General features: G+C 50.9%; 1 protein-coding gene across 3 annotated transcripts in view; it reads left to right on the top strand.

Moving 5' to 3' along the window:
* The window catches only part of ilf2 (interleukin enhancer binding factor 2), a 41,063-nt gene that overhangs the window by 23,556 nt on the left and 2,070 nt on the right, over positions 1-15,437 (top strand). For 2 of the 3 annotated variants that reach the window (XM_085978495.1, XM_085978496.1), the window contains 9 exons: positions 411-488; positions 2,351-2,453; positions 5,146-5,211; positions 6,180-6,296; positions 7,510-7,588; positions 10,438-10,525; positions 10,813-10,874; positions 11,599-11,713; positions 13,848-13,938. In XM_085978495.1, the coding sequence (XP_085834621.1) occupies positions 411-488; positions 2,351-2,453; positions 5,146-5,211; positions 6,180-6,296; positions 7,510-7,588; positions 10,438-10,525; positions 10,813-10,874; positions 11,599-11,713; positions 13,848-13,938 (799 nt within the window). The remainder of the gene's footprint in view (positions 1-410; positions 489-2,350; positions 2,454-5,145; positions 5,212-6,179; positions 6,297-7,509; positions 7,589-10,437; positions 10,526-10,812; positions 10,875-11,598; positions 11,714-13,847; positions 13,939-15,437) is intronic. The other variant, XM_085978497.1, reaches the window with a different exon arrangement.

The raw sequence follows: 15,437 nt of genomic DNA, 5'->3' as shown, positions 1-15,437 counted from the left end.
GCCGTGATCTCGTTGAATGGTGGAGCAGGCTCGAAGGGCCGAATCCTGCTCCTATTTCTTATGTTCTTATACAGCCCTCGGTACCAGGACCGGGCACAGTGTGGACTTGGGGAGATCACCAACAGAAAGCAGATGGCACCATGGTGTTCAAGGGCCACGCGGTCAGTCGTGTTATTTTTCTGGGGTCGGGTGGTTGCAGAGTGGCTTCCCGGTTGTGCTGGAGCTGTCACTCCCACTGCGATTAATGGAGCGGCCTCTGGGACTCGAGGGTGGCTCCTCGCTGCCTGTGATGTCACTGGTGTGGCCAGGAGGCAGGAAGCTTGACTTTTTTTGAAGTCCTAATTTTATACAATCGCTTCAAATGAGTCTGCGGTGTGACTCTGCTAACCCGAGATGTTGCTGTTCTCTAGGCCTCGATCCTGTCCTTGGTTACGAAGATTAACAACGTGATCGACAATCTGATTGTAGCTCCGGGCAACTTTGAAGTGGTAAGTTCAGCGATCGATCTCACTAAGTTTTCTGTCTATAAATTCCAGTGGGGTAGCTCATGACGGCAGTGTCACGGTTACTGTGTGTTTTGAAAGTTGTTCAAAATGGTAATTACTCATTTGAAGCTCAAGGTGGTTTTTGCAGGGATAGAGTGGGGTGTGTGTCTCGTGCCGTCCACCGTCGCTAACCCCCTTAGTAGAGGGGTCAATAACCAGGGGACATAGTTTCAAGGTAAGGGGCAGGAGGTTTAGAGGGACCTTGGTGTGCGTGTACATAGATCTCTGAAGGCAGCAGGACAGGTAGATAATGTATTTAAAAAGGCATATGGGATACTTGCCTTCATTAGCTGAGGCATAGAATATAAGAGCAGGGAGGTTATGATGGAGCCCTACAAAACACTAGTTAGACCACAGCTGGAATACTGTGTGCAGTTCTGGTCGCCACACTATAGGAGGGATGTGATTGCATTGGAGCGGGTGCAGAGGAGATTCACCAGGATGTTACCTGGGCTGGAGCGCTTCAGCTATGAAGTGAGACTGGACAGGCTGGGGTTGTTTTCCTTAGAGCAGAGAAGGCTGAGGGGGGAACCTGATTGAAGTGTACAAAATTATGAGGGTCATAGAGAGGGTAGATAGAAAGGAACTTTTCCCCCTAGTAGAGGGGGCAATAACCAGGGGGCACAGCTTCAAGGTAAGGGGCAGGAGGTTTAGAGCAGATTTGAGGAAAAGCTTTTTCACCCAGAGGGTGGTTGGAGTCTGGAACTCACTGCCTGAAAGGGTGGTAGAGGCAGGAACCCTCACAACATTCAAGAAGCATTTAGATGAGCACTTGAAACGCCATAGCATACAAGGCTACGGACCAAGTGCTGGAAAATGGGATTAGAATAGACAGGACTTGATGGCTGGTGCAGACAGGATGGGCCGAAGGGCCTCTTTCTTTGCTGTATGACTCTATGACTAGCCCGGTCGCTTGCACCCCGTAAAAGCTGCCCACTCCCCAGATTGATCCGTGGCTGCCATCCAAAACTCAACACTCTTCCCCCCCCGGCTGTGTCTGTGCCGAGTGTTGGCCAGCTGTACTGGCATCGGGGCCAGTGACGGGTCTTGTTGCTAAGCTTTTCTCCTCTTCCCTCGGTCTCGCCAGGGAGAGGGGCTGAAGGTCAGTTGCTGTTGATGATTACAGTTCTTTGTATTTTTGTGTTTGATGGGTGGGAATGCGCCTCTGTCTCCCCTCTGCCCCACCCACAGCTGGCAAGCAGACACTGCTCCCAGTCTCCTATGAATGCAGCTCCGTAGCTGTGCACTCGGCGTGACTATCGGGACCTCTGTAGTATTTGGGAGTGCTGTTTTTTTTGTACCGCCACTGTACAGCTCCTACATTGGTGAGGTTTTTTTTAAGCAGGGCCCCAATAAGATTCCCTCTTTTTCTTTTTAAACAATCTTCCACAGCTCCCCTCATGGCTCAACGATAAAGGCTGCCTCCTAAGACATACTGGCAGGCGGGTCCTGTGTTTGGTCTTAACCGGGGTGCACCCCCCCCCCCCCCCCCCCGGGTTAGGCAACAGAATCCGCTGTAAAATGCGAGTTTGTGGACGGGGCCAGATCTGGGCTTGCGACGCCCTCCGCGGTTAAATCGGCTGCTGACTCTCGCTGGTCAAAGATTTGCATCCGAGAACGGCCGACTGTCCCCGTGGAACCCCGACCCCCCCCCCCCCCCCCCAGTCAGGGACTTGATACCTGCGGTGGGTTGGGGGGGGGGGGGGGGCTGGCAGGAGATGCGCTGTGTCGCGCCGCTTTGCGTCCATGCTTTGCTGTGGCCAAATTTTAAATCTGTTTTGTCGTCTTCTCCTCTGTCCCTGAAGCAAATCGAGGAGGTGCGTCAGGTTGGCTCGTACAAGAAGGGAACAATGATGATGGGTCATAATGTCGCTGACCTCGTCGTTATCCTAAAGATTTTACCAACCTGTGAGTACTGTAAACAAATCCGGGGAGTGTCTCAGTCACACACTTATTACCGCAGTTGTATATATTAAATATATAACGCTTACTTCAGACTTTCAGGACGCTAATCAGAGTTGCGCTGTCAAAATACTGGATTTGATGCTGTTCTATATTCACAGTAATCCCGTGTTGTATCTTCTAGCCCAGAAGGTTCACCAATTTGCATGAAAACACAAAATGCTGGAAATACTCAGCAGGCCAAGCAGCATCCGTGGAGAGAGTGAAACAGAGTTCACGTTTCAAGTCCTTGATCTTTTGTCGGGACTGGAAAAAGTTGAGAGATGTAACCGGGTTTTAAGCAAGTGCAGCGGCAGGGAAAGGAGGGGCGGGGAGGAACGAACAAAAGGGACGGTCTGTGATGGGGCGGAAGGCAGGAGAGATTAAATGACAAAAGGGATGATGGTGTGAGGCGAAAGGAGATGGTAACGGGACAAGTATAAAGAAACATAAGGTGGGCCTAGAAGAGGTGTAAATGGGAGTAGGAATCATTAACCGCTGTCACCCGAAAACAATCGGGGCCGAGGTTATGATCTGAAATTGTTGAACTCGATGTTGAGTCCAGAAGGTTGTAAAGTGCCTAATCGAAAGATGAGGTGCTGTTCCTCGAGTTTACATTGAGCTTCGTTGGAACCGTGCAAGAGGCTGAGGACAGAGATCCGAGTGGGAATGGAGCGGAGAATTAAAGTGACAGGCGACCGGAAGCTCGGGGTCACCCTTACGGACTGAACGGAGGTGTTCCGCAAAGCGCTCACCCAATCTGCGTTTGGTCTCCCCAGTGCAGCGCGAGCAGCGAATACAGTATACTAAATCGCAAGAAGTACAAGTAAATGAAACTGCGACCTCTCAACTTTTTTCCAGTTCGGATGAAAGGTCATCGACTTGAAACGTTAACTCTGTTTCGCTCTTCACAGCTGCTGGCCGACCTGCTGAGTGTTTCCAGCATATTCTCTCTTCGTTTCAGATTTCCTGCATCCGTAGTATTTTGCTTTTGTATCCGTGAAAGCCTAGTGTGACTTGCATCCCGATCGATGTGTTCCCGTCACCCAGCCCCTGGGTTTTGTCCTAATAATGCTGTGTGTTGGTTGTGGTCTGCTGGTTAAATGGACTGACTTCTTTGCTTGTGTGACTTTGCGCGGTATTTGAAGACCGCTCCGATGGGTCACATCGTCCACATGCCCGATACGAGATTCCCAAAACAAGCGCTCTACTCGGAGCTCCGGCACGGCAAGAGAGCCCCAGGTGGGCAGAGGAGACGCTTCAAGGACACCCTCAAAGCCTCCTTGGAAAAAGTGCAACATCTCCACCGACACCTGGGAATCCCTGGCCCAAGACCGCACAAAGTGGAGGAGAAGCATCCGGGAAGGCGCCGAACACCTCGAGTCTCTTCGCCGGGAGCAAGCGGAAGCCAAGCGCAGGCAGCGGAAGGAGCGCACGTCAACCCAAGCACCCCACCCACCCGCCCCTTCAACCACCGTCTGCCCCACCTGTGACACAGATTGTAGGTCCCGCATTGGACTCATCAGTCACCTGAAAACTCATTTTTAATGTGGAAGCAAGTCATCCTCAGTTCCGAGGACCTGGCGAAGAAGAATGCGGAAACGTAGCCTTTTTGAAGACCGCAAGGTCACAAAATACTTAGCAGCAAATCCCTAATCCACGCTTAACTAATTCAGCATGCAGTGATGTTATCGTAGCCATTCGGAGGATGAGAAAAATAAAACATTCAGCCTTTGAGGCCCATCTGCCTGTGACATTAACTCCTGTAGTGGCACCTAATTGTATTCAAAATAATCCCTGTGTTTTAGTCGCTGTGACCTTGCTTGCCGCTTATTGCAAAAGTTAATTGCTCTTTGGGTAAAGTTCTCCGTGTGTTCTGCTGTAAATTCACTTTCTGTTCGCGCCCTCTGGTTCTGTTCTTAATCCACTTTGAAGTAATCCACGTTTATCTATCTGCAGCATGTAGCTGTTTTATATAGCTCGCTCCCCCCCCACAACCCATTTCTCCCTAGATTGTAAACCTTCAGTTTCTCTAATCTTTCCTTGTGGCTCCCACTTGGGATCAGTCTTGTTGCTGTTCATTGCTCCCTCTAATGGAACTATTATCTTTCGACCAAAAGCTTAAACACTCTCTCTTGAGCGAAAAACTGCAGGAAAATACCCAGCAAATTCATCAGCTCTTTGAGAAAACAAAACCGAATGTCAGCTGCTCTTAAACATAGAAGATAGGAGCAGGTGTCGGCCCTTCGAGCCTGCTCCACCATTCAATATGATCATGGCTGATCCTCTATCTCAATACCATATTCCCGCTCTCTCCCCATACCCCTTGATGCCTTTAGCCTTAATCTGTTCCGACTTGGGAACTGCAGGCGCAACGTTAACCTGTGTTTCACTTCTCAGATTCTGGCGTACACTTCGCCCTCCGCTCCAAACATCATCCTCGGCAATGTTACCCCATAAGCCCCACTACCTCCTGCTCCCCCCCCCCCCCCACCAATGCGCGGCCCGTTCAGATATTTGCGTGTGGGCGGTATCTGCACTGGAAACGCCGGCGAGCGGCCTGCGCGGGACCTCGCCGACGACTGCGCGGCCGCACAGCTTGGCGGGAGCATTGGCCCTCGGGTGTCTTGTAATTCTGTTTTCTCTTTGCCCCCCTCAGTGGAAGCGGTTGCTGCTCTGGGTAACAAAGTGGTGGAGACGCTGCGGACCCAGGAACCCACCGAAAGTGAGTGCTCGCTGAGCGGTCTCCGGGTGCTTGTTTAGGAATTTTGAAGGTTCTCCTTCCCGTATTTTGATTTTTCTAGCTGCGACCGACCCACCAAAGGTGCTGTTCGAAGCGCTGTATGGATGGTGGAAACTAGTGGTTCTCCTGTGGCTTTGCCTATGGAAAGTCAGGACAAAGTAAATCCCCCTCCCCGCCAGGCCAGTGTGTATCCGAGGGGTGCAATAAAGGTTCACCAGACTGGTTCCTGGGCTGGGGGGATTGTCCTATGAGGAGAGATTGAAGAGACTAGACGTATATTCCCTAGAATTTAGAAGAATGCGAGGTGAACTCATTGCAACATAACATTTTTACAGGGCTTGATGGGGTAGATGCTGAGAGGCTGTTTCCCCCCTGGCTGGAGAGTCTAGAACCAGGGGTCACAGTCTCAGGATAAGGGGTCGGCCATTGAGGACTGAGATGAGGAGGAATTTCTTCACTGAGGGTGGGGAATCTTTGGAATTCTCTGCCCCAGAGGGCTGTGGAGGCTCAGCCGTCAAAGCTGAGATCGATAGATTTTTGGATATTACGGGAATCGAGTGATATGGGGAAAGTGGGGTTGAGGTGGAAGATCGGCCATGATCTGGTTGAATGGCGGAGCCGGCTCGAGGGGCCGTATGGCCGACTCCTGCTCCTAATTCTTAAGTTCATGTGTTCTCATGAATCCCAGTGAGAAATCTGAAGAATGGTCAGGAGCGAGGGACTGGAGTGAGCTCGGCACCTCTGCAACCATATCCCAGTGTTTTCCGGATCCGAAGGGGGAAAGGCTGGGCTGTGGGTATTGCTGCTCGTACATGTGTGAGCTCAGTGATGTGATGTAGCATTCTTGAGCTAAGGAGGAGGCATTCTCGGGGAGACTGTGATAAGTGAAGTGTCACCAAAGGCTTTGTGCATTAATGCACCAAAACTAACTCCTCTTCGCTTGCTTCCAGCTCTCACCATGATCACCAATGACACTGGCTTTGAGATCAGCTCCCCCGACGCCACTGTCAAAATCCTAATCACCACCGTCCCGCCCAACCTGCGCAAGCTCGACCCGGAGCTCCACTGTAAGTATTATCGCCACATTATCTGAACCTTTCCCAAGCTGCAGCCCGTCGTTTAACCTGTACAGTGCGACGCACTTCCCAAAATGTAATGAGCCTCTGGTACTCGCTTCGTCAGTCATTTCCCCCCCCCCCCCCCCCACCTTTTCAAATACTGACCCAGCTCACTGTGAAATGGCACAGCTCATTGCTTATTGTAGTGCGGAAAGAGTTAAAATGACATTGCTGGCGTAAGAAAGACAGGTGCTAATAGGAAAGGCCAGACCTATAAAGATGTGGTCAAGATAGCTGACCCATAGAAACATAGAAACATAGAAGATAGGAGCAGGAGTAGGCCATTCGGCCCTTCGAGCCTGCTCCGCCATTCAACAAGATCATGGCTGATCATCCAAACCCTAGCACCCGGTCCCTACACCGACAGCCATCCCACCCAAGCCCTATCCCCGTAACCCCACGTACTTAATCCCCCCCTAACACTAAGGGTCAATTTTTATCATGGCCAATCAACCTAACCCGCACATCTTTGGACTGTGGGAGGAAACCCACGCAAACACGGGGAGAATGTGCAAACTCCACACAGACAGTCGCCCGAGGCCGGATTCGAACCCGGGTCCCTGGCGCTGTGAGCCAACAGTGCGAACCACTATGCCACCGTGGAGGGAAAAAAAGCAATTAAGTGGAGACAGGATGTCCAGCATTTCAACTGCCTTTAACAGCTTTATTACCTCGGTCACATCCCACGGTATCTTTTAATTACTACTCAGCAGTTTGAGTGATTGATGGAGGAGGCAGCTTACACATGTTTACATTAAGATTCGTAACCAATCCGTGAAGGTGCATGCGGGCCAAGATCCAATCAGGTGGCAGGAATGAATTGTGCACGAGGCTGCCATGTGTATTTTAATGTATAAAAATGTAGTGTTTGCTGTAACAATTTGGAGAAGTCTGGCTAAAGACAGAGCAGACTGTTTCCCCACCGGTGTAATAAAGACAACTTGACTCGATCTGAAAACCTTGTGTCGAGTGTTGGTTTAAAATACTCCACAACACTTATCCAAGAGTACCGCGTTGACAACAAATAATGATATCAAAAGGCGGTGTGAACTGCGTTAACTTTGGGGCGGTGAGAATCTGATTCTGCCCGCTGCCCAGCGCGAGCGGTGGCTCTCTCTCCGCGGCCTGTGTTAATAATATCATTCGTTCCTTTCCTTTCCAGTGGACATCAAAGTCCTGCAGAGTGCCCTGGCAGCGATCCGTCACGCTCGCTGGTTTGAGGAGAACTCCTCTCAGTCCACGTAAGTCCGCATCTGCTCCCTCCCCTGGGGAAAGCCTGGCGTATGAAGGTTGTGCCAGTTTCATCCACTCTGCTTACATTCCAGTTCCTTAAAACTGCAATGGAGCAAATGATTGGGTGTCTGTATAACCCACTACACTCGACAGGCCTTCAATCCAAGTTTGCTGGTCTCCAGCCACTACTTTAAAATCCATCTTGTCGTCTTACGAATGGTGCGGTCATTGAGGAGGAGCTGTTAGAGGCACAAAATGGAACCCATTCCATGTCATGTCATGCACCCAGTATCAGCACCAAATATCCCAAAGTCAGGTACAGCATGGGCTATACTGTCCCCATCAAGCACTCCCAGGGCAGGTACAGCACGGGTTAGATACAGAGTAAAGCTCCCTCTACACTGTCCCCATCAAACACTCCCAGGGCAGGTACAGCACGGGTTACATACAGAGTAAAGCTCCCTCTACACTGTCCCATCAAACACTCCCAGGGCACGGACAGCACGGGTTAGATACAGAGTAAAGCTCCCTCTACACTGTCCCATCAAACACTCCCAGGGCAGGTACAGCATGGGTTAGATACAGAGTAAAGCTCCCTCTACACTGTCCCATCAAACACTCCCAGGGTAGGTACAGCATGGGTTAGGTACAGCATGGGTTAGATACAGAGTAAAGCTCCCTCTACACTGTCCCATCAAACACTCCCAGGGCAGGTACAGCACGGGTTAGATACAGAGTAAAGCTCCCTCTACACTGTCCCATCAAACACTCCCAGGGCAGGTACAGCACGTGTTAGATACAGAGTAAAGCTCCCTCTACACTGTCCCATCAAACACTCCCAGGGTAGGTACAGCATGGGTTAGATACAGAGTAAAGCTCCCTCTACACTGTCCCATCAAACACTCCCAGGGCAGGTACAGCACGTGTTAGATACAGAGTAAAGCTCCCTCTACACTTTCCCATCAAACACTCCCAGGGCAGGTACAGCACGGGTTAGATACAGAGTAACGCTCCCTCTACACTGTCCCATCAAACACTCCCAGGGCAGGTACAGCACGGGTTAGATACAGAGTAAAGCTCCCTCTACACTGTCCCATCAAACACTCCCAGGGCAGGTACAGCACGGGTTAGATACAGAGTAAAGCTCCCTCTACACTGTCCCATCAAACACTCCCAGGGCAGGTACAGCACGGGTTAGATACAGAGTAAAGCTCCCTCTACACTGTCCCATCAAACACTCCCAGGGCAGGTACAGCACGGGTTAGATACAGAGTAAAGCTCCCTCTACACTGTCCCATCAAACACTCCCAGGGCAGGTACAGCATGGGTTAGATACAGAGTAAAGCTCCCTCTACACTGTCCCATCAAACACTCCCAGGGCAGGTACAGCACGGGGTTAGATACAGAGTAAAGCTCCCTCTACACTGTCCCCATCAAACACTCCCAGGGCAGGTACAGCACGGGTTAGATACAGAGTAAAGCTCCCTCTACACTGCCCCATCAAACACTCCCAGGGCAGGTACAGCACGGGGTTAGATACAGAGTAAAGCTCCCTCTACACTGTCCCATCAAACACTCCCAGGGCAGGTACAGCATGGGTTAGATACAGAGTAAAGCTCCCTCTACACTGTCCCATCAAACACTCCCAGGACAGGTACAGCACGGGTTAGATACAGAGTAAAGCTCCCTCTACACTGTCCCCATCAAACACTCCCAGGGCAGGTACAGCACGGGTTAGATACAGAGTAAAGCTCCCTCTACACTGTCCCATCAAACACTCCCAGGGCAGGTACAGCACGGGTTAGATACAGAGTAAAGCTCCCTCTACACTGTCCCATCAAACACTCCCAGGGCAGGTACAGCACGGGTTAGATACAGAGTAAAGCTCCCTCTACACTGTCCCATCAAACACTCCCAGGGCAGGTACAGCACGGGTTAGATACAGAGTAAAGCTCCCTCTACACTGTCCCATCAAACACTCCCAGGGCAGGTACAGCACGGGGTTAGATACAGAGTAAAGCTCCCTGTACACTGTCCCATCAAACACTCCCAGGGCAGGTACAGCACCCCCCCCCCCCCCCTCGATTTCCATCGCTCCACCATTGGCGGCCGTGCCTTCAGCCGCCTGGGCCCCGAGCTCTGGAATTCCCTCCCTAAACCTCTCCGCCTCACTCCTTTGAAACCTCCCTCTTTGACACAGCTTTTGATCACCTGTCCCTAATATCTCCTTATGTGGCTCGGTGTCAAATTTTGTTTGGTAACGCTCCTGTGAAGCACCTTGGGACGTTTCACTACATTAAAGGCGCTGTATAAATACAAGTTGTTGTTCGGTGGCAAGAGACCTTGGGATCGCTGAAGTGTTAAACTAGTTTGGGTTTGTGTTTAAATCTAAATGTCAGTGGAAACCGCTGTCACTTTAGACTGAAGATGTAACTGAGCTCCAGATTGAGAGAAGCATTCCTGGTACTAAATGGTTGCGTTCAGTTGCAGCGATTGTGATTTTTCTCCGCTCGTGCGCATGGAATAAACCACGGACATCCAGGGCTCGGGCCCACAAACCCTGTGTATCTCGGCTCTTATATTAAAAAATAAATTTAAAAAATTGCATCTGCTGCTCACTGGTTTATCCTGTTCGAGTTCTGTAGCCCGCAAGGTTGGGGACGGGCTGTTCCCAACACTGTTGCCTCATTGTGGAGTAAATCCTAAATCAGGGACCCAGATTGTTACGAGCTGCAGCTTGAGATGTACGCAAGTTAATTGGGATGCTTGATTTTTAAACTCCCGAGGCTCCGTGCTACACCACTGAATAGTTGACCAGGACACTGCAGGAATAACCCCGCTCCTCTTTTGCTCTCAGAGTTAAAGTGCTGATACGGCTGATGAAGGATTTGAGGTGTCGCTTCCCTGGATTCGAGCCTTTGACGCCTTGGATCATCGATCTTCTGGTACGTGTCCGGTGACGGCGACTCCAGTCATGTATTTGCCGTGCTGTAAGAGCGTTCAGTCTGTGACAGCTCGACGAGTTAATCCAGCGAGGCTCTAGGGTGGTCGCAGTTTGATTCTGAACCTATGACCCCCTCCCCCTTTTTTGTTTTTTAAACCAATAGTTTGAGGGGGGTAAATAATCGGAAGATGGCGAATCGCCACTGGATGATGAAGGGGGGTGGTGGAATGTTTGAAGTGACCCATGTGTTTTGCCTGGAGTTGACTCTTTCCTTGAATTCTCCTGCAGGGCCACTCCGCTGTCATGAACAACCCGTCCAGGCAGCCGCTGGCACTCAACGTCGGCTTCAGGTATGTGCGGGGGAGCTCGGAGCCCGGTGTACAGTGCTCCACAGGAGATGAATGCCGATGGGATAAAAATTCTCTAAGAGCAGAGCAGGATTGTGATGGGATGAAATATTTGAAGAGAGGCAGGGTGCTGAGGGAGTGAAGTTGGATCGGTGGGCGGGGAGATTGTGGTGGAATAATTTGATGGGCAGTTAAGCGAGAGCTCAAGGGCCCTTATCTGAGGAAGGATGTTCTTGCCCTGGAGGGAGTGCAGTGAAGATTCACTAGACTGATACCTGGGATGGCAGGAATGACATATGAGGAGAGATTGGGTCGATTGGGCTTATACTTGCTGGAGTTTAGAAGAATGAGAGGATCTCATTGAAACTTATAAAATTCTAACAGGACTAGACAGACTAGATGCAGGAAGGATGTTCCCAATGGCGGGGGAGTCCAGAACCAGGGGTCACAGTCTAAGGATAAAGGTTAAGCCTTAAGGCTAAAGGGATATGGGGAAAAAGCAGGGACAGGGTACTGAATTTGGATGATCAGCCATGATCTCATTAAATGGCGGAGCAGGCTCGAAGGGCCGAATGGCCTACTCCTCCTATCTTCTATGTTTCTATGTTACTTCACTTGGCACTGGTTAGAATTGGTCGCAATCTCACAGGTCTGATTGAGACGCAGATTATTTTTGGGGTGGGGAGAAATCGGGGGCCGAATGTTTGACGCTCTTGTTTCCTTACAGGCGCTGCTTACAGCTCCTCGCAGCCGGGCTGTTCCTGCCCGGGTCAGTCGGAATTACAGATCCCTGTGAAAGCGGGAACTTCCGAGTGCATACCGTGATGACGCTTGAGCAACAGGTAGGGGACCTTCCTTCTACTGAGGAGACGGACTCCGGGACCGGGACGTTTTCCAAGTTTTCGACTTTGTGTGTCCGAGCCTGTTGAATCTTGAGGTGCCGCCGCAGGCCTGGTCGAGCGCACTTGGGCCGATGTCTCCTGCGGTCGAATGTATCGCGAACGCTCGCTGAAGAGTGGCCTTTTTTGAACGATACATCATCGTGTCCCAGCAAAGGGCTCAACACCTTCCTAAAGGTGGAAAAGGCCCAGGGCAGTATTGGCGATCTTCAGATTCGGAGAGCAATCCGTCTCTGACAGTGGTCTACAAGATCTTGCATTCTTTAATCATTCGTACATGAATTTAAGAGGCAACGTCCATTCGGCTCTTTCTAACTGTGTGTCTGGCTTCACTACACTGAGTGTGTGGAGGGACTCCCCACCCCCCCCCCCCCCCCACCCCCTCTATATATAGAGTCATAGATTCGGCCTGTTCTGGCTCTTTGAAAGAGCAGTTGTCTTTCGCCCTGCACCCCCTGCTTTTACTCTCGAGTTCCTCATCCTCCAGGACCCGTCCAACTCACTTTTTTTAAATTTCTGATGGAATCAGCTTCCGCCATCTTTTCAGGTCGAGCGTTCCTGATTCCCCAACAACTCTAAAAATTCTCCTCATCTCCCCTCTCGGTCTCTTTCCAATGATTTTGAATCTGTGACCTCCGCTTATTGACCCACTCGCCAGAGAGAATAGTTTTTCTCTCTCGATCTACTCCCATCAACACCTCTCATCATCTTGAAAACCTCGATTAGTCCTCTTAACCTTCTCTGTTCCAAGGAGAACAGTCCTAACGTTTCCAACCTCTCCTCATAACTGAAGTCCCTCACCCCTGGTAAACCACCTCTGCACCCTTTCGAAGGCCTTTACACCTTCCCAGAATTGTCCACGATATTCCAGCGGAGGGCGAACCAGCGATTTATCAAGATCCAGCCTGATCTCTCTGCTTTTACATTCTATTCCTCTATTTATAAACCCAAGGAACCCATCTGCTTTTTTCACCACTTGCCCTGCCACCTTTAAGGATTTGTGTCTGCTGATCGACACTGACTGGAGGGAAACATAGAAGATAGGAGCAGGAGCAGGCCATTCGGCCCCTCGAGCCTGCTCCGCCATTCAATGCGATCATGGCTGATCATCCAAATTCAGTACCCTGTCCCTGCCTTCTCCCCATACCCCTTGATCCCAATAGCCTTAAGAAATATATCTTAACTCCTTGAATATATTTAATGAATTGGCCTCCGCCACCCTCTGTGGTAGAGAATTCCACAGGTTCACCACTCTCTGGGTGAAGAAATTCCTCCTCATCTCTGTCCTAAATGGCTTACCCCTTATCCTGAGACTGTGACCCCTGGTTCTGGACTCCCCCGCCATCGGGAACATCCTTCCTGCATCTAGTCTGTCTAGTCCTGTTAGAATTTTATAAGTTTCAATGAGATCTATGAGAAGTATGCAGTGGGGTCCTCCCCTCCCATGTCTCTGCAGAAATGGATCCGATTGTATTCTGAACCCATTTGCATTGTCTGTTTCCGGGGTTTCTCCTTGGTAACTGCTTGGCTTCTCTTCTCTTACCCCTACCTACCTTCATTTTTTTTAGACATGCGTCCTCTGACCTTTGAATCGACTTGACTTTGTTGCCAAGCCAGGGTGTTGGCCTTTGGCTGAGTTGGCAGCAGGCTCGTCGCTGAGCCGGAAGGTCATGGGGCGCTGCGGTACAGTACCGAGGGAGCGCTACACTGCCCGAGGTACCGTTCCTCGGATGAGGCATCAAAGCGAGGCCCCGTCTGCCCCCTCGGGGTGGACATAAAAGATTTATTTGCTGGGGGTGAGGTGGTGGAAACTACTCCCGGTGTCCTGGGCCAACATGTGTCCCTCAAACATCACCAAAAAAATCCACCCAGATTATCTGACCATTTATCGCCTTGCTGTTTGTGGGAGCTTGCTGTGTGCAGATTGGCTGCTGCGTTTCCCACATTACAACAGTGACTGCATTTCAAAAAAGTGCTCTGGGACATCCCGAGGACCTGAAAGCCGCAATACATAAATGCAGGTTCTTTCCGCTTTCCTCTCGGTAACCGATTTGCGTGGTCTTGTTTCTTGTTCTAGGACATGGTGTGTTTCACAGCGCAGACCCTGGTCCGCATCCTGTCGCACGGCGGGTACAGGAAAATCCTGGGGCTCGAAGGAGACGCCAGCAGTAAGTCTGATCCACAGTCCCTATTTTATGTCATTCACCCCCTCCCCAAACCCTGGCACAGCTTTCCAGGAATCCGATGCATTTCTCCGCAAAACCCCCTCCCCCTCGACAAACTGGAATAATTGACCGCTTAAGCACACGTGGTTCCCGCTGTGGGTGCCGAGCCACACCCGGCACACGGTGTCTACTTCGAATCCCAGGCCTATGTCGGGCAGTTGAGCTCCTCTGCTCGCAAAGAATGACCACTCGGCACCAGAGGACGACGGGGACAAACTGCAAGAGTCGGTGCCTGCGGGGCAGGAGAGGAGTGGAGAATATGTCTCGTGCTTTATCTGGTCACTTGGGGCCGCCTCTTTCCCCCCCCCCCCCCCCCCCAACTCTCCGGTTGCAGACGTCAGCAGTTGTAATCCCAGACGTCAGCAGGATGCAGTGGGAGGTTAATTCCTTTGTAATTTCTTTTTATGCAACATTTCTTTTAGGCAAGTCACTGAAGGGAGCAGAAGCTCTGCTTTAATGAGCTGTTGTCATGTGCGCAGCAGCGCATAGCTTGCAGCCCTGATCTCGGCGGAGCCGCGCTTTGTCTGATGTGCTGATTTATAGCAGATGCTTTGGATTTATGTAAATCCAGAGCAAAGGCAGTTAATCCCATCGGGTCCTCGGTTTATACCCGCCTCCTTCGGACGGCAGAATATTTAAAAATAAAATATGGCAACACGCCTTCCTCCCCCTCGTGATTACTGTACAATTCTATGGTGTTGGGCACTTTACCCAAACGGGCCAGTCTTCATGCGTGAATGTGGACGGCGAGTGTCGCCGGGCTGTCCGAGTGGAGTCGGGGGGTGTGGGGCTGATAGGTAACAGTCCACCTGGCGGCCGCGTGCTCGTTCCAGCGTGAATAATGACCCGGGAACGGGAGTTCTGAGGCCGCGGGAGCTCCCTGGTCGAACCAACCCGGGGTCTGTTTATTCACAAGCTTTGCAGAGGAAAATGTCAGAAAATATGATAATGGAGAGTAGTGGGGGGGGGGGGGGGGGAGCAGTGAGGCGAGATTAGAGCAGCCCAGCTTCCACCGTTTAGTGAGAAGCTTAAGGGGCGGCGGGGGAACCTTCTGCAGGTGCATTAAATATTGAATGGTATACGGAGGGAGTCCAGCCCAGAGCATCCGGCAAGTAGGACAAATTTACATAAATCAGTAACAAGAACGAGTGTGAAACATCTGTGGAAACTATCCTTCCTCTGAGGTTTGGAGTGCTCTCCCAGGGGAGGTGGCGGAGCTGCGTGGGAGGGCTTGCAATTAACATAGAAACATCGAAGATAGGAGCAGGAGTCGGCCATTCGGCCCCTCGAGCCTGCTCCGCCATTCAATGAGATCATGGTTGATCATCCAAATTCAGTACCTGGTCCCTGCTTTCTCCCCATATCCCTTGATCCCTTTAGCCTTAAGAAATATATCCAACTCCTTCTTGAATATATTTAATGAATTGGCCTCTACTGCCTTC

This window comes from Somniosus microcephalus, unplaced genomic scaffold (genome assembly GCF_052327205.1).
Source record: "Somniosus microcephalus isolate GS21.2 unplaced genomic scaffold, FLI_Smic_1.0 unresolved_chr7, whole genome shotgun sequence".
Taxonomy (NCBI): Eukaryota; Metazoa; Chordata; class Chondrichthyes; order Squaliformes; family Somniosidae; genus Somniosus; species Somniosus microcephalus.
The sequence above is the reverse complement of the archived record's forward strand: the minus strand, read 5'-3'. Positions and strand labels throughout refer to the sequence as shown.